General features: G+C 41.5%; 2 protein-coding genes across 3 annotated transcripts; both read right to left on the reverse strand.

Moving 5' to 3' along the window:
• Positions 1 to 280: 280 nt before the first annotated feature.
• Positions 281 to 14,182, reverse strand: LOC113137461 (E3 ubiquitin-protein ligase pellino homolog 2). Of its 2 annotated transcripts, XM_026319137.1 has the most exons (8): positions 14,157 to 14,182; positions 12,676 to 12,741; positions 5,862 to 5,991; positions 5,350 to 5,451; positions 4,729 to 4,926; positions 4,363 to 4,548; positions 4,059 to 4,264; positions 281 to 3,883 (listed from the first exon to the last, which is right to left on the reverse strand). In XM_026319137.1, exons 1-8 carry the CDS (start codon positions 14,171 to 14,173, stop codon positions 3,499 to 3,501), a joined length of 1,290 nt encoding a protein of 429 aa, XP_026174922.1. In that variant the 5' UTR covers positions 14,174 to 14,182; the 3' UTR covers positions 281 to 3,498. The 2 variants fall into 2 exon arrangements, with proteins under 2 accessions (XP_026174922.1, XP_026174923.1); XM_026319138.2 differs by lacking the exons at positions 12,676 to 12,741; positions 14,157 to 14,182 and adding an exon at positions 9,680 to 10,026.
• A 5,704-nt stretch (positions 14,183 to 19,886) lies between these two features.
• On the reverse strand, positions 19,887 to 22,679 carry arf6a (ADP-ribosylation factor 6a). Its single transcript, XM_026319139.1, has 2 exons — positions 22,528 to 22,679; positions 19,887 to 22,396 (listed from the first exon to the last, which is right to left on the reverse strand). The coding sequence occupies exon 2, from the start codon at positions 21,680 to 21,682 to the stop codon at positions 21,155 to 21,157; it is 528 nt and encodes a 175-aa protein (XP_026174924.1). The 5' UTR covers positions 21,683 to 22,396; positions 22,528 to 22,679; the 3' UTR covers positions 19,887 to 21,154.
• Positions 22,680 to 24,950: the final 2,271 nt, after the last annotated feature.

Raw genomic sequence — 24,950 nt, forward strand, 5'->3', positions numbered from 1 at the left:
TAACTGCCAAAACTGCTCATTAAAAGGGTTGATGATTTTAAAGAGGTGATGCAATTCAAAGTAACTTCATCATGGGGCATTAAAACCTGTTGTCAGTTTCACAGCTAGTAGAGAGCACCCTCTGCTGGACAAGAGAAGTGCTCTTTGCATTTGGCGATATATTTAAATACAATAAACTGTATTCTGTGCAATAAACACATTTGGCCTTCATGTTGACCTATGGTACAGGACGTTTGACCCCAAATAGAACTGAATTCCATTGACAAAACAACCAGAAATGAAACTTTTTAACAGGTTTATTGACATGTGTATAGCGATTGTCTGTGCACCGGACGATTACAGAATATGATATAAAGTAATACAAAATAGCTGTACATAACACAGGTGTTTTAAAAGGAATGCATTAATAAGTGTGAGGTTTTACGCTGTATAATATGTGTCAGCTACCCACTCACCTATAATAGGATGAGTTCATAAGTTGAGGTGGTTGAGGTTTCGCTATCTGGAAAGAAGGTCAGTTGATACATGTAATAACAAAACAGTTAGGAAAGAGTTATTGTTGTTACTGGTGGTATTAAGCAACCTGATGCCACGCTAAAATAGATGCTATGTCTGAATTTCCATTAATACTAAAACCTAAAAACACATAAGAAAATTGCATATGAACACCTATAAATAGTAGAATAAAGCCAAGGGTATAACACAAAAACCTTTACTAAACAAAAATAAATATGTCAGGTCATAAACTAGAAGCCAATGAGGGTGCTGCAGCAGCTCTTCCATCCACATGCCAATGGTGGTACTTTAATTGTTGTACGTATTAGGTTCAAAAGCAGGATTCACTGGATTTGGCGTGCGTAGTAAATGGCAGCTGAACGAGAACATTTCATAGCTTGTTTGTGCCTGACCCATATGTGTCTGATCCTAGACCTGTGGTGATCTGACCTACAGGATGCACGCCTTCTATAGTTGGCCATTACATCAGATAATTATTATCACCCCTCTTTTCTTACGTGTTTTGTAGGTCTGAAACACTTAGACTAAAAGTGCTTCCTACCAGGTTTCCTTCAGGCTCCATCAACTGTGGATATGAATTCATTATCCTGAGCTACAGTAATTACAAACACTACAACCACTATCCACCACACACTATGGAGTTTCAGTCTTGATTTAGACTTCAAATAGAAATATAGCATTTTGAAAACAGGCTCACGTTGATGATCTTTAAATGATCCGTGAGAAGTCTAAATATAAATTGCAAATAATTTATGTGGACATCTTGCAGTGTGTAGGTTTGGTGAAAATATTAGCATAGTAGTACAAAGTGGGCTGTTAGATCACACAAAATCACATATCTATCAAGTATGAGGATTTTTTTTAGGCTCTCTTTCACTCTTTTTTTTTTTGGCTAGGTCTTCCAAAAAAAAAAAAAAAATCCATACAAACAAAACAAAAAACAAAAATGCTGCAGCTAAGGACTTGGAAGACATCTTGGTCTGCGACAAACGTTCTCAGCATGAATAACAGGTTGGCAATCCACCGTGCAAAGTGTATGTGTAGTGTACATACTGTTTGTGTACGTTCAGCACATGCAAGCTAGACACAATTTCCAAGTGAGTGTGTATTATCAATTATACGTCTTCCATACTTGAGGCTATTATTGAAATTATCTGACTTTTCAAGCTAGTTCAACAAGCTACACCATAATATTTAGTTAAAAAAATAGTATCACAATATAGACCATTCAATATGAGCACCAGAGAAGGCTAAATATAGCCTGAGTATTTGGCTACATTCATTGTCTGGGCAATGTTTTACGGTAACTTAGAGGTGTGTTAAGTGTGTTTGTTGGACACAGTGTTGGCAATATTTTCTCACTCACAAGCTCTCCTACTTCTACCACACGATAATATTCGGAAACATACACAACTTGCTTACACTGAGTAACAACAGGTTAACTAAAACCAATTATTAGTTAGAAAAATAGCATTTTTTTTTAAAACACTGAACATCTAAAAGAATTCCTCCCACCTCCCCAATTAAATCCCTCCCCATGCCCTAACAAAATAGTTTTCTTTGAAACAAAAAAAGGTCATCTTTTGAGGTTACACAAGGTCAAATCTTTCTGACACTCTACCACTATCATACTGACATAGACCCTGTTTAGCATAATTCAGTAACCAGAAGTGTGTTCAAACTAATACAACAATGCAGTGTTATTTTATGATTGCTGCTCTCTGCAGCCTAAATGCTGGTTTCTGTCAGCATGTTCCTCTGAAATGAACATTTATTGAATGTCACAATGTTTAGTCACTGATTCAATTAAATTCTAGTACTTTGGTTACATTACGCATAATTAGGTCATCACTCTAAGACCTCACTGGGGAAACTTGATATTGAATACGCCTCTGGTTGAGCCCTTAAGCTGGAAACCATCATTTAATGTGACCACTGACCTAACAGTTGGCTACACATAGCACAACATCTAGCTTATCTATGGAAGTGCTGTTATTGCTTCAGAGAGTTATGAAGTGTATTTACCCAAATTTTTCCAAGCCCTTGTTTATCCTGTCTGCTTGATAATCAGGATAAGACCAGGCATTGTGTTGTATGTAGTATTCCCTCTGGTGGTTCAGTGTTAATCTAAGAGTCTGCCGGGTTTTACTCCAATCTAAAACTACACAAGGGATGTATTTACTAGGCCTCTCTGCATAGATTTCAAATGGAAGGATAAGGGGAAAAATGAAAACTGCATATACTATAAAACACCTTGATTTTAACAGAGGTTAACAATCTTTCCCTCATGAAACAGCAAAATAATTAAAAATGTTGCAAGAAGCCTCTGACCTCAACTTACCTTCCAACAGTTTAGCAATTAACATTGTCTTTGCCAAAGTGCCAGAAAGAAGTGGAATACTACACATCTGTAAATGGAAACTACCTTTAAAGTTATACTGAGTGAGAAGAATGCACAAACCTACACTTAAATGAAATAGGTTATTTCATTCTTATGTGCAAAAAAGCTATGTGTTATGTCCTGTATGGTTTCAGAAACAGACAAGTGTTTGAGTGTGAATGTTTCATAAAGGAAGTATATAATTGTTGGTAGGCTGTGTAACTTGGTAACAGAGTATAAATAATACTTGGAGATTGAGAAGAGGTTGAGAAGCATCATCTAAGTTCTTGTGTTGCTTCTGAAAATGTTTGATTATTCTGTCCTGTTTTACTTCCCTATTCTCCTGGTCTTGTACCATTTAAGAAGCACTGAAGCATAAACAAGGGGAAGGAAACTACACCTGCCAGCTGCATTCAGTAACAAAGTTAGACAGCATTTGTTGTACACTCAGACTGAGATTGAATACACATGCTTTAGTAACATGAAAATTACATTAAGCACCCCTAATTAATTACCTTTCATTTCATACATCAACGTTTGCAACATGAACGAAGCTCAGGCATTTTTTGTTACTGTGATAGTGATCGCTGTGTTTTTAGCCTTCAGTCGATAGGACCCTGGAATATGAGGCGTGTCCAGCCGGGGGAGCTGAGGGCAGTGGAGCAGAAGGGACAGACTGGTCTGAAAGCGTGGGTCCCATGGGGCAGCGGGGTCTCGGCCCAGTACCTGGCTGTCCTCTCTGAACAGACGTGTCCACATGGCACAAAAGCATGAGTGGGAGCTCCGGCGTCCACATACACAGCAGGCTCAGAGCCCAGCCACAGGGGCACGTAGGGACCCACGCTCCTGCACAGGGGACATTCTCTGCGGGTTGCAGTGCCCTCGCTCTCTCCTGGCTCCTCCTCTCTCTCAGATCTCTGGCCCCAGTCATGGCGTCCATGGACATGGCCACAGGCGAGGTAGACCCAGGGCTGACGTTCTTCAAGGCTGAAGTAACATGTCAACAGAGGGTCATTACTTTTAAAGTTGTGTCCCTATTGACTTTGTAGCTGAATAGATGTATGAAAGCATAAAACACACCATGAAAGGTTTTCTTGTAAGCACACCTGCAGATGAGAAATAAGCAGTATATAACCAGCAAAACCTTCAGTGTGGCCTCTACCTGTGGCTGCGTGGCAGGCTGGGAAAGGCCAGTGTGCTGAGGCCTACAGGGCACTGGGGACGGGATGCATTGAGTTCCTGGCGAAGTGCCTCCAGGTGACGCAGAGTGGGAGCACGCATAAGCCCCTCACCTGTACGCCACAGTAAGGTGGCACCACACAGATCAACCAGGGAGCCGTCACGTAGTGCACTGCTTTCGCCCTCCGCCTGTGACACACAGAGACAGACACATGCTTACAATCAAAAATATTAGGATCTGGCCAAAAAGCTACAGGGACATGGAAACTAAAGCTGTGGTTACACACCAGTTTGCCCCGGCTTGGTCCAGAACGAGTCTCCCGCAAGGCGTAGACATCACCACAAACTGAGATTTCCCTCCATAGCCCCTGCTTGGGGTCCTCTGGGAAACCCTCAGGGTGCATCACTAGCACCCCATTGGTGGTCAGGCCATCCATATGCCCATCAGGGTTTTTCCATTTGGTTGCTTTCTCCTGTGGTAGACAGGCACAAAGAAATACAGTGTAGAAATCAGCAAAACAAACCATCGATTTAGCTGAATTACAATATGCACAAACCCTGGTTTTATCCTTTTACATGAGGTTTGTAAGTTTTTCAAATGACTTCAATACTGATTCCAAAAGTAAAGCTTTATGGATTATCAGGGTACTCACGCCTAGGAAGATATTTTTGGAGGAGTCAAAGCCTGCGGCGTAAATGCGTGCAGTGTAGGGTGGGTTGCGTTCACACACAACTCTGCAGGCAAAACGTGAGATGGTGCTGGGAGCGATGGAGGGATCCTCCCCCTCCTTTCCCCCTCCAGAGGTGTCTGTCACCACAAAGTCAATGGGACTTTCTGTGGAGCGTCCAATCTGCACGGGAGAACACAGGTCGATGTTTGCTCACATCTATCAAAACTTGCTTGGTGTTAGTGATATTCAAGACGGGTGTCAGTGTATGATGTATTACTACACTGTTATAGCTTTAGAAATGACTGTGGCTTTTAACTGTGTGTGATATGGGTGAAGGATTCCTTTTTTTTTTTTGTACATAAAATAAAATAAATCAGTGATACTATAATAAGAGCAGAACACAGTGTATAAAAAAAACCCCTTTTTGCAGATTTTCCATACAGTTGGTGACAGCTCTGAGCCAAAATAATCTACCGACCATAGAAGATCCTTTGATGACATTACATAACAACATATTTTGGGAGAAACCTCCTCATCGTCACAAATCTGAGGTTACTATTGTTGCAAAACTGGCCATTATCTAAGGAGGATGTTGTGTGTTACCTGGAACATGTCTGTGTTGTTGTCGTGGCAGTACTCCACCACCACGGTCTGGTTACGGGACAGAGTGAAAGAGATGCTGTGTTGCCCCCTGCTGTGAACAGCCTGCAATGACAGCAGCAACAAGCTAGATTAGCAGTCCCTCCTTTCCTGACAAATACTAACCTGACTAAAACAAGTTGTTACTCAAAGGCAATAACATGCACCTACTTTCATAACAGTAAAACAAATGATATTGTATATCATAGCAGAGCATGGTGACAAAAATATAAATTTACGCACACAGCGCACACGCACACACACACACACACACACACACACACACACACACACACACACACACACACACACACACACACACACACACACACACACACACACACCAGTCGACCAGTCGTAATGCTTAGTCATCCTTCCTTTGGCCCATTTATGAAAGGCAACAGGGAGTCACAGGAAGGAAACAAATATTACACATACGCACACACAAGCACAAATGTGTGCACACACACACATACCTTGCTGTCCTGTGGTGTGTTGAGGATGTGCACAGCGCTGGGTTTGACACCGTTGGCCTTGGCCCTTCGATACAGAGCGAAGCGGCTCTTTCTGCGCCCGCGGTCTCCACTCGGAAGAGAGCCATTGTACCTGCAGAAAGACAGCAGCCACATGAGAAAATAAAAAGGAAACAGGGACAACACACTCATCTAAAATACAAGACAAAGATGATGTGCACGCAAGTTCACACGTCGCAGTTCCTCTCACTTTGATGAGAAAGCCTAACAGTGGGAAAACCACTGTTATCCTGTTTGCATACTGTATTTATAATCTGTCATCACTTGTGGGAAAACGCTAAATAAAATGCTGCTGATGCTGCCAAGATGTCTGTAGAAATAAATGCAATTAAAAAGCTAGCTCAATTGATTTTGTACATCTTTACAGCTATATCATCACAGATTCTTTTAAAATGAATTAAAGCGACACAGTCTGGCCCCTCATGATTCACATGAAAAGACCACGAGCGCTCGCTCTCACTCATTCAGCCTGTACTTGACTCATGCTTACTGAAGGGGAGCTCACTCAACATGTAACCTCTCCTCACAGCTTCCAGCAGGACTGAATTATTTTTGCGACGCCCCTACACAAAACAGCGAATATCCTTGAGTATGTTCACCACTCAGAAATGTGAATGCTACTTTGATGGTAGAGTATGTGTTCATTAATCGAAGCAGACATGACGATTTAGATTCTTCCCATGTGAATGACAATAATAAATTTCTGATGTTTTATAATACAATATCAGCATTTAGTTTTAGAAAAGATGATCACAGTTCACATGTTTTATGAAAAGAAGTGTGACAACAACAAGTTCTTTCTGGTGTGGGATAAAGATCTGACTTTGTCCATAACAAACATCATTTTCACAGCTTGAGTTCACACACAAGGCAGGGTAATCAGCAGGGTATCATATGCTATCCTGAAGATACCCAGCAGGCATGAAGACTTTGAGAGTGGCAATAACTCTGCCTTTCCTGGTCTTCAGACTGGATCAAAATAGACTGGATTAACAGGATGAATTCATTTGTAAATTCCAATAAAAGGTTAATTCTAGCTTTTCAAATGCAGACCCATCCTAGTTTTTCTTATTTCAAGTAATTGCCTGTCAGAAACTCTGGATTTGTTGCTGTTTATATGAATAAGTTAACATGTGTTCACTTATATTTTCGCTTTTCTAAAATCAATATTCCAAACACTTGGTGTGACAGTAGGTTTCTAATAGATTGGGATTGAAATTTAATTTTATTCCATAGATTATTTTTTATATAATCAGGACTGATTTTGCTGTTTAAATTTCTGAGTCTTTGTCCAAGAGAGGTTTATTGACCTGATACATCTGTAGTAAGATAAACTGAATCTCAGGAGCAAAATCAATTTTCTTAGGGGCAACAATGCTAAGGTCAGAGCAGGCCAGGCTGTTAGCAGGGGGTTGCTGTGAGAATTGGGGTATGCTTCCTGGAAAAACCTTCAAATAGGCCACATTTTCTTGTAAAAATTTTTAAAGGTGAAGTCCAATCCCAGAAGATGACTCAGTGCTCTGTGCTCTCTCCACTGCCGTGCCTGTCACTTCAAACCAAGCCCCCTCTGACAAGAGGAGGACTGGGTCAAGAAAAGAAGATGAGGACAGAGCTCTGAAGAGTCTGGTTAAAAGGCAGGAGACATGACATGGGATCGATTATAAGAGGGCACAAGGGGGAAACTCAGCTTAGAGGGAGAGCAAAGGTGACCAGTGCCTAGACAGAAACAGAGACAGAAAGCAGGGAGAAGCTAACAACTAAAGCTAAATGAATAAAACCAAGTGAGGGGCAGGGAGAGGAGATGGAGAAAAAGGGCAGAGAGCCAAGGCAAAGCAGAGAGTTGTGGGGAAAGGCCAATGGAAGAGCAGCTCCATGAGGTATTGCTGGGCAGTCCTGGCCAGCAACACAGATATGCACGTATCATAAAACACAATATGAAATATTCACTCCTTCTGCCCCCCGACACAGGGTTTATTTTAGTTGAAGCCAAGTCACAAAGGAGGCCTGTTTTTGTTAAAGTCAGCATTCAGGAAAACACTGGTAGGCTAGCAGAGGAGGGACAGGGTGTAAAAGGAGGAATGCGACATAGGGCAGTGTGAAGAGGGGTTATGGGTGAGATAAAACGGTGCGGAAGAGATAAACAGAGTGGTGAAGAGGGAGTGAGGCAGAACTGAGTTGAGCTATTGGCTGCTGGACAGGGCAGTGCTGTACATGGTGTCCGGACTAACTAAGGTAATGAGTGATGGCAGCCACTGCAAAGATCACATGGCCCGCAGTGAAGCAGACATCGACCACTTGGGGCGTGTGATCATCAAATCTGACATATGCAAAGTCAATCCACACTTGCACGAAACAGGCCAGGAAAATATTATTTCCGACAGGAAGGAGTAGAAAGAACAGCCTGTTCTGACACTCGATATCTGCTGTCAAAGTTACCTGTGGAATAATAAAATCACACTAATGCAAAGATAGAATAACCTATGCAATACTAACATTAATAGCCTGCCATTATAATCAGCATGTGACATTTTAACATACTGTCAACTATGATAGATAAAACTCTGATATAGGCTCTGACCATCACTCTGGCATTATGAGATCAAAACAAACCCAAACATTAACAATTTTAAAGTGAGCGAATACAAAGCTCTCTCCTCCGTGAGGCACACCACAGAGTATGCATGGCCAAAAACCTCAAAACAGCTATTAAATCATCATTTCCCTGTTCTGACGTGAGGGTGTAAAGGCCTGCTCTGTTCAAAGAGTCAGATGACGGGAAGGACGACTAATCAGCATTCTGATACAGGCAAGCTACATTCTCCTCACTCCATGTTCAACCGGAGAGGAAGAGATAGGCCATTAGGTCAGTTATCTTTGGCATGCACAGGAAGCTCTGTAGGCCAAGAGGGAGGTCTGTGTAAGCCTGGATATGACTGTGTATGAGTGAGTGAGTGTGTGTGTGTGTGTGTTGTGGCATTTCTAGTCCCTGCAGACCCTGCACAGTGTGGAACTGTAGGGGTGGGAATGCTGTGGAGGCTGGTGGCTGACAGCAGCACATCCTGCCTACTGTGTGCTTATGTGTGTGCAGCTGCTGATGTAGAGGGGCTTTTCTCCTCCTCCTCCTCCTCCTCCTCCTCCTCCTCCTCATCATCCTTCCTCGGATGGTCATCTGGTTTGCGACATTTGATTAATTAATAATAACAGACGAAAGAGCCTTTGTGACTAAATAATAAGAGCAAGGTGCACGCATTTTTCACACATTGTCTTCATCACTAATACTTTTAGCAATCACAGATCCAGCACAGTATGACATCATTGGGATTTTCAGCCTGAACAATCCAGCGCTGCTTACCCTCCACTACAACCATTGATGAAAAAGCGGCTACATCCGTAGTAGCCTAATGTACTACGGCTACAGCAGATGTTCCACCTATTACACTTAAACGCATCATGCGAAAACAATACAGTGGCATGTTTCGGGGAATATGCTTTAATTTGAAGCATAAAGTTAGTTTGTAACATTACTACACAGCCACAGACTGGTGGTAAATGACGGTAAGGTGCAATAAATGAAAAAAGACGAGCTAAAATCACGAATTTACTCTCGCGAAAACGACCGTATGTCATAAAATCGGTGGATTAAACACGAACTCACGCGTCATCTGTTGGTTTATTGTGCTGATGGTGCCGCTACACGTCTACCGTTCGTTTTCTCCATCCCGAACAATTTTACTATGGCTTCGGGTTTTTAAGGGACTTACCCCAAAATGACGAGCTCCCCGTATTTTACCGGGTCTTTAACGGGCACATCATCATCTCCGTCCTTTTTCGGTGAATTCATCAGACTGGACTGCTCCAGGAGGGTGAGAAAACGCGTCCAATAGTGGGGAGATAAAACAATGCTAACACACTCGAAACTCGTAGGGAAGTGATCTGGATTGTAGTCTATCAAAGTTTGGGCACAGTTGGGCAAAGTTTTTCCAGACTTCTTGGTGTTTGTTTTATTGATTTAATCCCGTAGAGGAGCATCTTTTCGCCTGTAATGCCCGTGTGTAGGTAGTTTGTATCGCGACAAATCTGTTCAGCTTAGGATACAACAACGGCTAACGGCAGGGAGTGGGGCGTACCATGTTGTGTAGGGGTGTTCGCTCGAAACGTAGCTCAAAACAGTTCACAAAATGATCTCTTCATAAATGAATGTGTGCATGACGGTGTTTTAAAGATGAACAAACTCCACATTAGCGGTTGGATGGTAAAACAGCTTTAAAAGTAATTATACAAAGGTAAGTAAGAATGAACCCACCCATGGAACAAGAAGTGGATGCAGCCCCGATGAGAAGCTGGCTCTCACTGAGAGAATAAAATGAGGCGTTTCTGGATCCAGAGAAGTGCCTACATCCCCTGACATGTACAGAAACATTTAAAGTGATGCATCGGCCCATTTGATTTGATGTTTAGAAATAATAAAGCTCCGATCTCTTGGGTCATTATGGAGTCTGACGTAATGAGATGCGTCCGGGGGTGTGGTGTAGATGGGATGTGGGTCACCATTGCGCCCCAGACTAGACACCTTCTTTTTTTCTTGTCTGCATTTCATTTGGGAGTTGGGAGACAGAAACAGGCCGACTACATCTCCCTGTCTCTGCCTTTCTTACACACCCACCCACCCACACACATACACACATGTGGCACATGCACACAGAAGAGTGTACTAACTCTTAAAGATGCGACCACATGAGGGCAGTGCACTTCAGTTGCAAATTACAACTTTCCTGTCTATGAAATTACTTTGGACTATGTATATTAATTGGTATCTCTACATTAACTGTGCATATGCATTTATCCATTAACATCCACTGTCTTACACCATATGTGTTTTAGTTGTTGGGGGTGATGTTTTTTTAACTGTTGATATTGTATATCCATCCATCCATTATATATACCTGCTTATTCCTTTTAACCAGGGTCCCAGGGATCTGCTGGAGCCTATCCCAGCTCTCTTTGGGTGAAAGGCAGGGGTACACCCTGGACAGGTCACCAGTCCATCACAGGGCCACATAGAGACAAACAACCTCACACACTCACTCCTATGGGCAATTTAGAGTCACCAATCAACCTGACATACATGTTTTTGGACTGTGGGAGGAAACCAGAGTACCTGGAGAAAACCCACACAAGCCCAGGGAGAACATGCAAACTCCACACAGAAAGGCCAGGTTGCGAACCCAGGACCTTCTTGCTGTAATATTGATATCTTGCCATAATGCTGCTGATATTGCATATATTATATAAAATATATTTTATTTTATATTTCTGTGTAAAGTAAATATAAGAGCTGCTGGACAATCTGAATTTCCCCCATAGGGGATGAATAAAGTATCTATCTATCTATCTATCTATCTATGTTTGGCATTTGAATGTATAAAATAATGAATAAATGGGGCCAGGGCCAGCCAGGTTATTTTAAAAATGTACAGCTGCCTTGTCACATACTTATCAGATTTTCCACCAGCATTCTGGCTGCTAGTCATTGTTATCTGATAAGACAGAAAGCAAAGCCTTCAGTGCAGGTTTTTGGACTGAACCCAGAGCTGGAGTGTCGGTAACAGAATCTGTTCAGTCTCTATAGCGGCATGGCAGCCTTCATCTGGAACACTAGCCTACTGTACTTCTTATACTGGTGGAGTGGCGTAACATGTAGTGACTTGCGTACAGGCGGCATGCAGGATTTGGCATAACTGTGCGGTGTGCTGTGATGTTGGCCCTTCGCTATCAGATATGTCCATGTCATTCAAACATTTCCCTGTGCAAATTTGCAGCTGTTACCTGTGGCATGATTACAGTTTCAAAATGGAAATGATCATGCTCTCACTAACTCATTAGCTGAACTTCAACCACATTCGCTTCTGATCACAATGAATGGAGGGATGACTCATGAATGAGCTTCAGCTTGAACCAAAACTGAGGAACCACACCCTTGTTAGTCCACTTTAGTCACAGAGTAATTAGTCAACCTCCTGGAGTGTTGACTCACCTCATAAGGGCATGCAGCACTACATAACAAGTTTAATTTCCAACATGCTTTTCATCTAAGATAAAAAGTGGAAACTGGATGGACCAGATGTATCTGGTGTGCATGTTTCAGTGGGTGTAAATTTCTTTCTTTCCCACTCAGGGATTAAGGTCACACCCTCCTCACTCTCTTTCTGTCTCTCAATCCCCCCTCCCTCCTTCCTTCACATTCTCTCTGTCTCTTTCCTCTCTTCTCTTTTTCTGGCTGTGCCTGTGGCTAGAAAATATGTTTGGCCTCCATCACGCAGAATGAATCGTCACTGCTCCTCTTAATTTGCATAGTTTATAACCATGATAATCAATCAGCAGGGACTGTGAGGATTATTTACTTGTCAAACCAGGAATTAAAAAAAAAAAAAAAAATGCTCGGAATGAATAAAAATCCAGTCTATGTCAGGTAATCCGCTGTATCACATATAAAATATTTAATTTAATTTAGTGTTTTATTAATCCCCAGAGGATAATTTCTCTTTTAGCTTTTCGCTGAGGTCATAACATAATTTCAGCCATAGAACAAAAGATGTTTAGTATCATAAAGCACTGAAATGGGGGGCTTTCTGTTAATAAGTTATCTTTGCACTCACAACATTACCTACTGCTTCAAATAGGTGAGGAAACCATTTATATTGGCTGCGTCTTTCTAATGATGTCCCATCATCTAGATCATTCATCCATCGCCACTTACCAGGGACTGGGTTGCCCGTGGCAGCAGGTTCTGTAAGGCACAGCGGGCCATCTAGATCTTCTCACACTTAAAAAGATAAAGACAAACGGATGTAATTAATAAAACAGCAATTGGACATGGCCGTTTTGATTGACAGCCTCTTCGCTCTTTGAAGGCCTCATCAGCCACACAAATTCTGATGGGTTTAATCACGGTGTGAGGTCTCGGCCGTCTTGCACATCTAGCTGTTGGTGCTGCAGCTTGGTGGGAGTGACTGCTGCTCAGTAGTAGGTGTATTCACAGTTCACAACAAATACAGAAGTAAGAACTGTTGAGTAATTCAACTCAGTGATTAAGCAGTATATATAGTTTCCATTTATGGCACGTGGATTTAACATCTATGCCACTGACACGACTAAAAGGGATCTAACCAGCGAAATTAGAAAGGAATTTGTAGTCTGTCTGTCCCCACCACAGTGTGTAGTAACAAACAACCTTGTTCCACCACACAAGCTATACAGAAACCATATTTGGTGGGTAAATCACAGATCAGATTGTATGCCTAATTGTGCACATGTGGAATGCATTACCTCTGTTATCATTATCCAGTTTTTGGCAGGCTGTATTTCAAGTCAAGCAAACCATAACAGAATGGGTGACTGCTGATAATTTAGAGGTGGATGGTCATGTAGAATGTAGTCAAATAAGGGCCTTTTTGGAATAACTGCACTGTGTATACAATACATGTGTTCATCCATACAAATTGAATGGTTAGACACAAGGATGAAATCGCATAATCAAAACAAGACAAATAGCTTAGGAAACTCTTTTTAAACACGTGATATCGGCACATCCTTGCATGATGCCGCCAATGCTTTGGTATTTGGGTTCAGGAATCTGTTTCACATATTGTGCACTGTCAGATACAGCTTGTGATGAATGAGACTTGTGCACTGTTTCCATGATTTATACTCTGGATGTCAGTGTACCTGCGTAAAGAAAGATGCCTCTGGGCCTACCTAAGCGATCTGGATTTCGTTGATGCTGATTTAAAAGGTGAAAACAGACATTGGGTAGAAGAATGGAAAGTAAGGAATGAAAGTCAAGAAAGTCAATTTGGACCACTTTGATTTGCTACAGCCAGCTGGTGCAGAGTCTTTGTTAGTGTTGCCATAGAGACTAGAGCAAACAAAGAAAAGGTATTCATGTCATTTAGCAGCCCCATCTCCAATTTGTAGTTAAAGCTGAAGCAGAAGACTTCAGGACAGACTGCAAGCAGAGCAGCAACAGTTATTTAACAAATAATGCAATGAAAAGCCATAAAGTGATCTGATATTCTGCAGTTAAGCATTACTGTGTTTCCACAAGAGTATGTATTAATGCTTGTAAAATAGAAAGACAGTGTCCTTCCTGTGATGCACGACCACACACACGTCTGCTGGGTGCATGTCTGTGGGTGTATGAGACACCACACTCCCTCCACTTGACAAGGAGGCCGTCACCTGCATGGAAGACGCATGGTACTGCAGATGGCTCAGCATATTCCCATTCCCTATGGGCACTAAGACACAACAGGCTCCGCTGGTGATACTGGCTCCCTACAGGGAAGACTAATTGCATATACAAGCAGGTTTGTTACTAAACACTGAAAATAAATGGTATTAGAAACTGTAGCAAATTGTTATATACAGTATATGGTAAATACTGTATATAACAATTAAATACAATCTTTATGTCTTTTACACACCCTAGCAGCTTTTGAAATAAGTTGGGGAAGTTAGATCACTGTGCTTTATTGTGCAACAAATAAAAATACAATGTGAGATCATGCGAGATGAGCTCATGGAAATCTTTTAGCCAAAGTTAGAAATAAATAGACCATATAAACGTGTTACACATATGACAAGATTAACCTTTGAAGCCAGTGGCTTTTGAAGTGCACCCTATGTGTTCTAGTATTTGATGATCATAACATAATTCCAAATGCACTGTGGAACATGTAAGAAGTGGGAAAAGAAACCGCACTGATACATTAAGACGTCTTCAGTAGGACAAATGCAGCTTTGCCTAGTGAGCTGAGACGATCACTTTTAGCATACTTAGCCCTTTCACAAATCATTGAGCTCTACAGAGCAGCTGCCAACAACCTGCCATACATGTGCATGACCTGAACACATGGGCTACAAGCACTGCTGCTGGTGTACAGCTATCCACAGTGTTGCACGCAAAAACGGATAGCTCTTCAGTTGGGTCATTAAAAAGAGCAACTGTGGACACTGTGGTAGGTTATTTCTGGAATTGGTGTCGTTATTTAGAGATGAAAGTTATATTAGTGGCTGTTTCTATTTCTATATTGGAGTGAGTGGGAGCTCACCAACAGACAAGAAAGAGCTACTGACATTTAGAGTAACTCTGCAGCTGACAGATTAATAATTATACAATGTGTGAATGTCTGCCTTTAACCTGGGTTCAACATGGTTAATTACCAAAGCCTTTAAAGAATGTTGAGACATAGTGACGCATTGTTGAGTGAGCAGTGGGGAACTAACCGTGAAATATAATGAGATAGAACTGTTGCTTTCAGCCTTCCTGACCAAACTAGTATTCAGAGCAGTTTCAGGATCCTGATTTGACTATTTCTCATTTTCACAACAGAATATCTGTCCAGGTAATTACAGTGCTGCTTAACAAACACATAATTCGCTTCAGAATAACAATACTTTAAGCCTTTCTTGTTTTATTTTGGGTCCAGACAGACATGTAGGCCTATACTGTATTTATCTCTACTACAGTATATTGTTAAGAGTGCTTCGCCTCAATGTGTCCATCTGCTGCTGTGGCGTGCCAAGCCTCACACAGGAAGGTTGCAGCAGATGTCACTTCCTGTCACAAAACAAAAGCACAAATAAACATTTACCCCACCAATAAAGATTTTTATGCGTGGTATAAAAGTATTTCTGTTAGTAAAAAAATTAACTTGTGTTATGTATTTCATATATTTGCTGAACCAGGCTCAGAATTCTTATTATTCTTAGTGCTAACATCATATATTTAATTTTTAAATCATTTTTTGTATCAAAGATCAACATTTTTCTCACATTGGTGGACACAAAAAAAAAAAAAAAATCAAGCACAACATGTAGATTCAATACAAGAAAGACCTCTAATTCATTAAAAGAGAAAACCTGTGTATTAGGCCTTAAGTATGCATTATAGTCAGCTTTTCACAGTTTTATGTAAGTACAAGGTTTATCCACCTGCTCACTGAAAGCACAACTTTCATTACTCAGCCTCCATTAATTAACATCTGTGAGCCTGAATCACTGCTGCAGCATACACCCCCAGCCTCCCCCCCACACCCCCACACCCAACTGCACAATTTCTGCACCAAATGTAAACACAGGCCTTGGGCTCCCTATAATTATTAGCACATTGTCCAAGGCAGAGGGAAATGTAATGTGTAACAGATTCTGAAGAGCTTACAACTGCCTGGGAGCTCAGTGTCACTCTGCATGCTGCTTTTACGACAATGTTTAAACGGGCCTGACAACAACCGAGGACTGTCTGGCCCATCCATCCAGTCCAAAAGTCCCTTTGTGTGTGTCAATAGTGGATGTTGTTCTACAGGAAATGCCTGTGACAAAGACTGCAGATAATCATTCGATCAATAGACAGTGGTTTTGAGAAAAACGCCGCAACAAAAACAAAAAGCTTCCAAGGGTGAATCTTACACTTGATGAACTGAACAGTCATTGATGCAGACTAGACACAGGGGTGTGTTCGAGGACTGGAGCGCTCTTTGAGAATGTTGCCCATGGCAACTGGAGAATGCACAGTCCTGGGTTTGAAAGCCCCCTGAGGTATGGGAGGCTCAAGGAGCAAAAGAAAAGGTTGTGTCAGAAAAACAAATATCTCTAAAGTAGAATATCTGAACTTCCACGTGCTGACAGTCAGCTTTGTGGATTTTAAGTAGTAGCTTGATAATGCACAGAAAATGTACAGAATAAATTAGCTGCCTTTGTCATGAATTTACATTTGATAGACACCCGCCATGTCTTTGCACCTAAAGATGACAAACTGACAAGTTATATCTTGATTGTCTCATCTTTACAACTGATCATTTACCATTTTGCAGGGCGTTATCCTCCCTCTCTCTGATATTGCCTGGGTCTGAGCTGTCAGACAAGTGAAGAGCCCAGAAAATCACTGCTCCTAGTCCAAAAATAGTCCCTCACATGAGCCCCAGTAATAAAATGTTATTTATGTTTCAGTTTTGTATGGAATAAACAAGCAAGTAATAAGGAAGCTTTAGAGGTACTGGGATTATATATATTAAGTTATCTTTGGACAGAGGTTGGTATTTCCCAGGATGTCAAATTATTGCTTTAGTTGTGACTAAGTAAAAAGTAACGTTAATATACAGCTAAGCTTCACTGTAGGTGGTCCACACAGTGTAATTAAGTTTTCTTAATGCCGCCAAAACATGTGAAACACTAGTTTACATTCCCCAGCTGCCACACATATCTACACCAGACATCCAAACTAACATTTTAATACATATTTATGCAAACCACAGAAAAAGTCTTGAGGGTGAATCTTTGACAGAGAGCCTCACTTGGCCTTTGACTCTCTAAGTCAAGTGAGCATACCATCCCTAAAGTCCCGAGCTCTATGGAAACAACTGTGGGCAGATACTGACGCCAGTGCAATGTGGTGTGAGACAAAGTGTTTCTGTTTAGCGCTGAATCTCGCTATGTACTGAGTGTTATGTATGTTTTCAGTGCTTTTAACTGCATTTAGCAAGTGGCCTTACAGTGTCATGACACATATCCTCAGCAGCTGGGTTTTCCTGAAAGACGTATTTCATTAAATATGACTTCATGCACCACAGAATCGTTTATGTTGAAATGTGCATTGTCTGTACATGAAGGTTTCCTGCTTTGCTGAATGAAGAACCGAAGTGAGATCAAAATCAAAGAGGAACGCCTGAGTAAACAGGCCACAGGGGGAAGTGCCGGTGAGCCCTATTTAAAAGTATTGTTTGAAACCACCCCCTTCAAAGGCGTACAATAGTCTGGTTCACCCCCACCCAGACGACATACAATGGCAGCGCTCAGGGCTGAAACTAAAATGCAAAAGAAAACGTAACATGTCTGCTTGAACTTTCACTCAGATACAACATTTCCATAGTAGGTTTTACTGAGAGACTGGTCATAGGAAACACACTTCAAGTGGACCACATCTGAAGACCTGATGCAACTGCCACTGGTGATGATGACGCAGAGAGGCTGAAAGAAATCTCTCATTGTATCAGCGGGGCTTCAGGGTAATTGTGTAGGTTTTGACCTAAGTGGCATCAGCAGCTACTCGCCGATGCATTTTTATTTCTTGACAAAAATAAAGTTACAGATTCCACGTGGGTTAAGTAAAAAAGGCAGATCAAATTCTTAATAGGTGTCCTTTAACTGAGGGGCACAGGTGAGCGTGACAGCATTTGAAACCAGCCAATGTGTGCAGTGCATCTGCTGCTGAGTGCAGTGACAGCTGTACAATGGGTCTGTGACATGTGCACCATAATTCACTGGCTCAGCGCTGATGTAACATCAGGAGCTGTTTCAAACTGCTCTCCCTTTCCATATTTCCTCTTACTGATTCTTCATGAGTGAAGAAAAATATTTGTAGATTTTGTTTTTTGTTGAATTTTCATATCCACTATGGAAAATCATAAGCAAACAAGATCATACTTCACGTTGCAGAGGCACTGTTCAAATAATGTGGTTTCAGCACAATGGCGCAATCTGAAAATACAGGAAATTCCTGTCAATGGTGCTTTCAGTTCCAAAAAAGAAAATAAATTGTAAAGTGACAGCAGTTTCAGCAGAGGTAACAGGCTGTAGCATACGTGTGTCTGTCTGAGATTAACAGTCAGCCCCTGACACATCAAATGCATGGGACTGATTTCAGCACAGCAACAGGTCAAACTTCAAATCAGCAGCCACAGAGCAAACACCACATGAGCAAACACTGAGACAGAAAACAAGCATTCCTGCGCAGGAATTCCCGGACTGTGACTCTCCTGAACGCTGCCACAGTAACATGTTAGGAAAAATGTTACACTCTTCAACAATCTAAGCTTTTCAGGAAATTTGAAGGGTAATTATTATCGTACTCCTTAGCACATAGTCACACATACACAACCCAGGAGTGTTTAAGATAAGTCCTTAAGACACAGTCTGACACATACTGTTTTTATTGCTCACCAACAGGCAAGTCACTCCCAAACCACCGATTTCCATGACAACTGTTGTCTTCTCTCAAGCGTTTCCTGACTTCACACGGTGATGTCACTACCCATAATTCACACCCTCGTCTTTCATTAAATGACCTTATGCACGCACCTATTCTGCTGCACCGTGTGACTCGGAAACGCACCAAACTCAGCGCTACACTGAGAGGAAAAAATATGGCTTGAAATGAAATGGCCTGATCTCATCTCTGCGCCTCAGGGTGACTCGTACATTGAGGGCGAAACGCCAGGCTGGCTGAAACCTTTTCATGAGGCTGTCACCCTAAACTCAGTAGTTACATAAGCATGAAGCAAAACGTTACAAGAAACTCAAATCCACTCTGCTTATGAACAAAAGCTCCCCAGAGTGTAAGACTTTTTATCATGAATTTAATGTGATGACAAACTTAATGTTGGTTTGTGAGAAATGTGTGAATTTCCTGCTTATGAAAGTCAATAGTTTCACTCTATCAATGATAGCACCCTTGTTTAAATAGATAACAGTGGAGATACTCTTTAGCAGGACAGTACTTAGTATCCTCATCTTCCCAAAAAAAAGTTAAGTTTTGTTGAAGTTTTGCCTGCCATGATTCATGATTTGGACAAAACTCCACATTACATTTTTACTCTGCCTCCTTTAAAAATGTTGAGAGCCCTGTGCTAAGTCAGCACTTAGTGATGCTTTAAGAAGGCTGTTAAAGCACGGTTTACCTGGCAATCACTACTCTGTAACTAGAGCTCTTATCATTTATTCACACCCGTGACTCACTCATGCAAGTGCAGAAAGGAAACAGGCTGAGGCTCACTTCACAGCTCACTCTAGCTAGTCCTTCTTTCAACCATCACAACGCCCTGAACTCTCACTTCCTCTTCTATGAGCTTGACTTTTTTTTTTTGTTTCCACAAACATTACTTTCGTTATGTTGCCAACGGTTGCTACTACTTATTGAAAAGGCTTCACTTCCGCACTGATCTGGATATATTTTTTTTTATTATTTATCAGCATAGCCAAAAAAAAAAAAAAAGGGAACAAAAACAAAATCAAAAAGTATTATCTATGAAATATTAACAGAAAGCTGGTGTGTGTGTGTGTGTGTGTGTGTCTGTCTGTGACGGCAGGACCTTAAATGTACAGGCAGGTGAGAAAAGAAGAAGAAGACGAGGAGGAGTTGTAGTCACTGAAGCACCTACATTTGAGGTGGAGGTGGGGGGGGAGACGGGACTTCGTAAACACTTGCTTGGGTCCAAAAGTCAGTCACAGAAAATCAAAATGCGCAGAGCCAGCTAATCAGTAACACCCCCCTCCCTCCCTCTCAAAGTGTAAACTCAGCATACCTCCTGCTGTAGTAGCCTTCTTGATTGTTGAGGCACCTGTAACCCTTCCTAAGGCAGCTGAAACTACTTACAAATACTCAACATTAATGGAAGCTCTGGGAGAAACAAAGGAGGCAATTAAAAAAAAAAAAAAAGACTGGCAGTAACATATTGAGACCCTGAAACAGCAAAAATATTTATCCATATCACAGTGCATGTGAGTATCCAGCGTCTACATAGTGTCTTTCAAACAAACTCCCACACTAGACATTATGGATGTAACCACTGCACAGGAAATACATACAAACACATCTCCTCATTCATCCCAATACAATCAGTTATGAAAACAGCTTCTTTTTTTTTTTTCCTCAAAAGGTTCTAACATAATACATTTTCTAACAAATTACAAAGGCAATTTGTGCCATGAAAATGATATGCTGATGCTAGGTGATGGTTTCTGTATCTTTTCCCATCCTTTGGATATGTAGCTGGGTCACAGGAATACTGAATGAGTGCTAAGAGGGAGCAATACTATAGGTTCGTGTCCCAAAATCATCAAAATGGAGGAAAACAAGGGAATTTGAGTAAGAGCTTAAAAATAAGCTTATTGTACATCTAAACAGTACTGATTATATAGACTGTGAACCAAAGCAAACTACAAAAAAGAAAAAAGAAAGCCAAGCATAAAACATTCGTCTTTTGTTTAAATGAAATCTGGGGTTATAGTGAAATCATTATCAAAAAGAAAAGTAAAGCAACATATGATTACTGCTCTCGCATATATACTTAGCAGAGAGGTCAGGGTATTAATTGCTTCGGATTGCATTTGTTTAACTCAGGTTTTCATTCTCAGCTACTGTTTTTGCTTCCAAGTGTCCAGGCTGGTGAGGGGGAAACACATTAAGATTTGTAATTTGAGGTAAGCCAGGTCAGGCCCTCGTATAGTCCATCCCCTGTTGTCGCACATGAGGGCTGAACGTACCAATTCCTATCTCTGATCCGGGTCAGGCCTAGCTTCTCCTGGATCTCGTGGGGTTTCATGGCATCAGGGAGGTCTTGTTTGTTGGCGAAGATCAGGATGATGGCGTCTCGCATCTCCCGGTCATTGATGATTCGGTGGAGCTCCTGCCTCGCCTCATCGATCCTGTCTCTGTCGGCACAGTCCACCACGAAAATGAGGCCCTGGGTGCCTGTGTAGTAATGTCTCCAAAGCGGCCTGATCTTGTCCTGTCCTCCAACATCCCACACGTTGAACTTCACATTCTTATAGGTGACGGTCTCCACGTTGAACCCAACCGTGGGGATGGTGGTGACCGACTGTCCCAGCTTCAGCTTGTACAATATGGTCGTTTTCCCAGCAGCATCAAGTCCAAGCATCAATATTCTCATTTCCTTGTTGCCAAAGATCTTTGAAAGCATTTTCCCCATCTTGTTTACTGTGCATAAATATTTCTGTTAGCAGGAAAAGAATAAAACTTTTCTAATGACAGAAAAGGTTTTTTGTTTTTTTTTTCCAATAAGATGTTAAGAGTTTCAGTGAGTGCTGAGAGCCCTCCACGTGATGGCAGCGGTGGGCTGACACAAGTGTCACTATTCAAAGGCGGTGACTTTCAAGTTTGAACAGATAACAAAGCTGTACAATAAGTTGGACTCTGAGGGTCTGACCTGAGCTGGTGACTTGTGGGTATTCAACAGGAGCAGAATGTATGGAGCCCTCGCAGAACTGGGTGGGGATATATTTTCATGATCCGCTGCCCTCCAATGTAAGAAGAAAAAATGACATCCCCTTGTTTCAAACTAGCTGTTGAGCACAGACTTCCTTCAAAACTCTCATTTCAAGTCTTATTTCTCCTTCAAAATCCTGCTCTGAGTGGAGCTGGAGTAGCCTTTTCCCTTTTGTTACAAAAAGCCTACTATATAAATCAGGCCCTGTCCAAAGCCCGGGGTTCCCACTTCCTCCTCGGCTGCCGGCTGTGCACACTTTACCACCTTAGCCAGTTCCACTCGATGGATTTCACAGCAGCGGGGTCTTCTTACTAAAACACGCCCGCAGAGAGCCTCTCTAGTCCGGGTCTACAGCGGGACATCCAGAGGAAGAGCGTTCAAAAGGTCATTGATTCATCCGACTTTCTTCTCTTCCCCCTGTGACACAAGAGCGGTCCGGAGAAGGGAGGGGTGTTAGTACAGAGGACAACTTTGGCTCGGAAAAAATACTCTCTCTGCGGATGGAGTAGCCCAACAAACACGGAGAACATAGCAAGCGGGATAAATACCTGCGTCTGCGGCGATCCTCCCCCAGTCCCCGGGCCGTTTCTCCCCGCTCTTGCCGCTCTCTATCTCTTCCTCCCTCTCTCCAGCCGTTCAGTCACAGCGGCAGCGGTGCTGTGTTACCGGAAAAGGTGCGGACCCAGATCAGCCGCCACTTCCTCTACAGCGCTCACTCAAACTGCTGATGCGTTCAGGGGCTCCACACGGGCTCGGGCATCTTAATACATCGAAACATCGGAATAACAAGCAAGCATTATTATGTTTACATTATTGTATGTATGTTTGTTTATTGTATTAATTCATTATAATAAGTATCGTAATTATGTTATAATGAATGTTTATAATAATAATATTTATGTATTTATTATATTTTTCTGACTTTATAGATAAAGGTTATTTAGATTACTTACTGTATGCCTGATAAAGGTGGAAGATATTCTGCTTTTGATTTATAAAAATATAAATGTTAACTATGTTATGCAATATTAATAATCATAATGAATTAATAAACGGATAATTTCAGAAACTTATCACAACTCTGTTCATAATTTAAAAAAACCTTGACATAAAAAGAACATTATATTTGCCACATAATATTCAGGACAGGCAAACATATGGATACATTAAAGTAACGCACAATAATAATTAATGAATAATTACATTTAGAAATATAAGCAAAGACATTTAATTTTTACTTTTTGCTATGTGTGTAACATTTAAAGCTTCCATTTCATGATTCCTTGAATTGTAAGACATCCATCCATCCATTCATCCATCATCTCTACCCACTAATTCCTAACCAGGGGTCACAGGGATCTGCTGGAGCCTATCCCAGCTCTCTTTGGGTGAAAGGCAGGGGTACACCCTGGACAGGTCACCAGTCCATCACAGGGCCACATAGAGACAAATTATACAATTATTGTAAAACCTTTTTAAAATTGTCTTATTAATTTATTATAATTAAACACATTGATGGATGAAAGGGCCTAACACAAGGCTAAGGGTCCAAATGGTTAGAGGTCCAAAGAGCCATGGAGGGACTGTTTACCTTTTTGGTGGAAAGTCAAACACTAACTGCAAGACGACACAAAACGAAGTAAAATAAGTGGAAAATAACAACAAAGAGAGGTCAAATATGTAAAAGTTGACATAAACATACAAAATACAACCACAAGAAAACGCATGATTACAAGTCTGTTGTTCAATTTGCGAGTGTTGTCCCGAGGGGTGGAGGGCTTTTACATGTCTGTTCCCAGATCCACAGTCTCTTAATCAGTCCATGTTTAAACTCTGTAAAGATCGGAAGTCTAGACCCCATGAAACTAAACTATGAGCACTGGAAACAATTCACTTTTTATTAAAATTGTGAGATTTCCGACTGCACCTAAAGGCAATGTGCGCCATTTCGCATGCGCGCTATAAAAAACTGAACTGCAGACCGGCCCATTAGGTCTTGTTGACGCCATTTGAGCTCACACGATGTATTTAATCACCCTCACTATTACGTCTGCCACAAGAATCACACGTCGGCACTGTACATGTGACAGAGATGTAAGGATCTGGCAGGTGTAGTGGTCTGAGGACGGGGTTTACCGCCCGGTCTCTCCGACATGTCTTACCATTCATTCAAACGGTCCCCCCATGATCAGTCTGTGACGTGGAGCCTGAGACTGTTGAGCAGGGCGGGGGAAGTACAGTGTTTCATCTCGAAAGTAACCTAGGACTAACCACCTGCTTATTAAACACTTGATTATCATAAAATAGTCTACACAATGACTACTTAAAAGCTTTATTAGTTTATTTGTGTTTTCAGTGAGCGTCAAAGGAGAATTTAGCCTTTTTAAAGTAAGACAGGATGTTAAAAATAAAGCCTTACATCAGGTAGGTACAGATGTGCAAGTATGCATAGAGTGTAACTGCACAGTGGTTATTTCTAACACTCTGTAACTTTAAATATATCTTTGACATTAAATTAATTTAAATAAATTCAATGTATCTATAAACCTGATTCTGACTCTAAATGTTCATCAGAGCGACATCCTGTGGGAAGAAACTGTGCTGGGAACCTTTTATTTATTATGGATAAATCACATTCACACCTCTAAAGGGAAAGGATGTCCCCATACTTTCAATGAATTGATTCTTTTTTTTTGCCTGTTTCTACACCTCACTTAAACATATGGTAAATTTAAACAAAAAAGCATAAATATATAAATAAACCAATGAATGTTGACAGGCAGCACAGTTAGCACTGTTGCTACACAGAGAAGGGCCCAGGTTCGCAACCCATCAGGGGCCTTTCTGTGTGGAGTTTGCATGTTCTCCCCGTGCTTGTGTAGGTTTTCTCCAGGTACTCTGGTTTCCTCCCACAGTCCAAAAACATGTATGTCAGGTTGATTGGTGACTCTAAATTGCCCATAGGAGTGAG

The sequence above is a fragment of the Mastacembelus armatus genome, chromosome 24 (genome assembly GCF_900324485.2).
Source record: "Mastacembelus armatus chromosome 24, fMasArm1.2, whole genome shotgun sequence".
In the NCBI taxonomy this organism is placed as follows: Eukaryota; Metazoa; Chordata; class Actinopteri; order Synbranchiformes; family Mastacembelidae; genus Mastacembelus; species Mastacembelus armatus.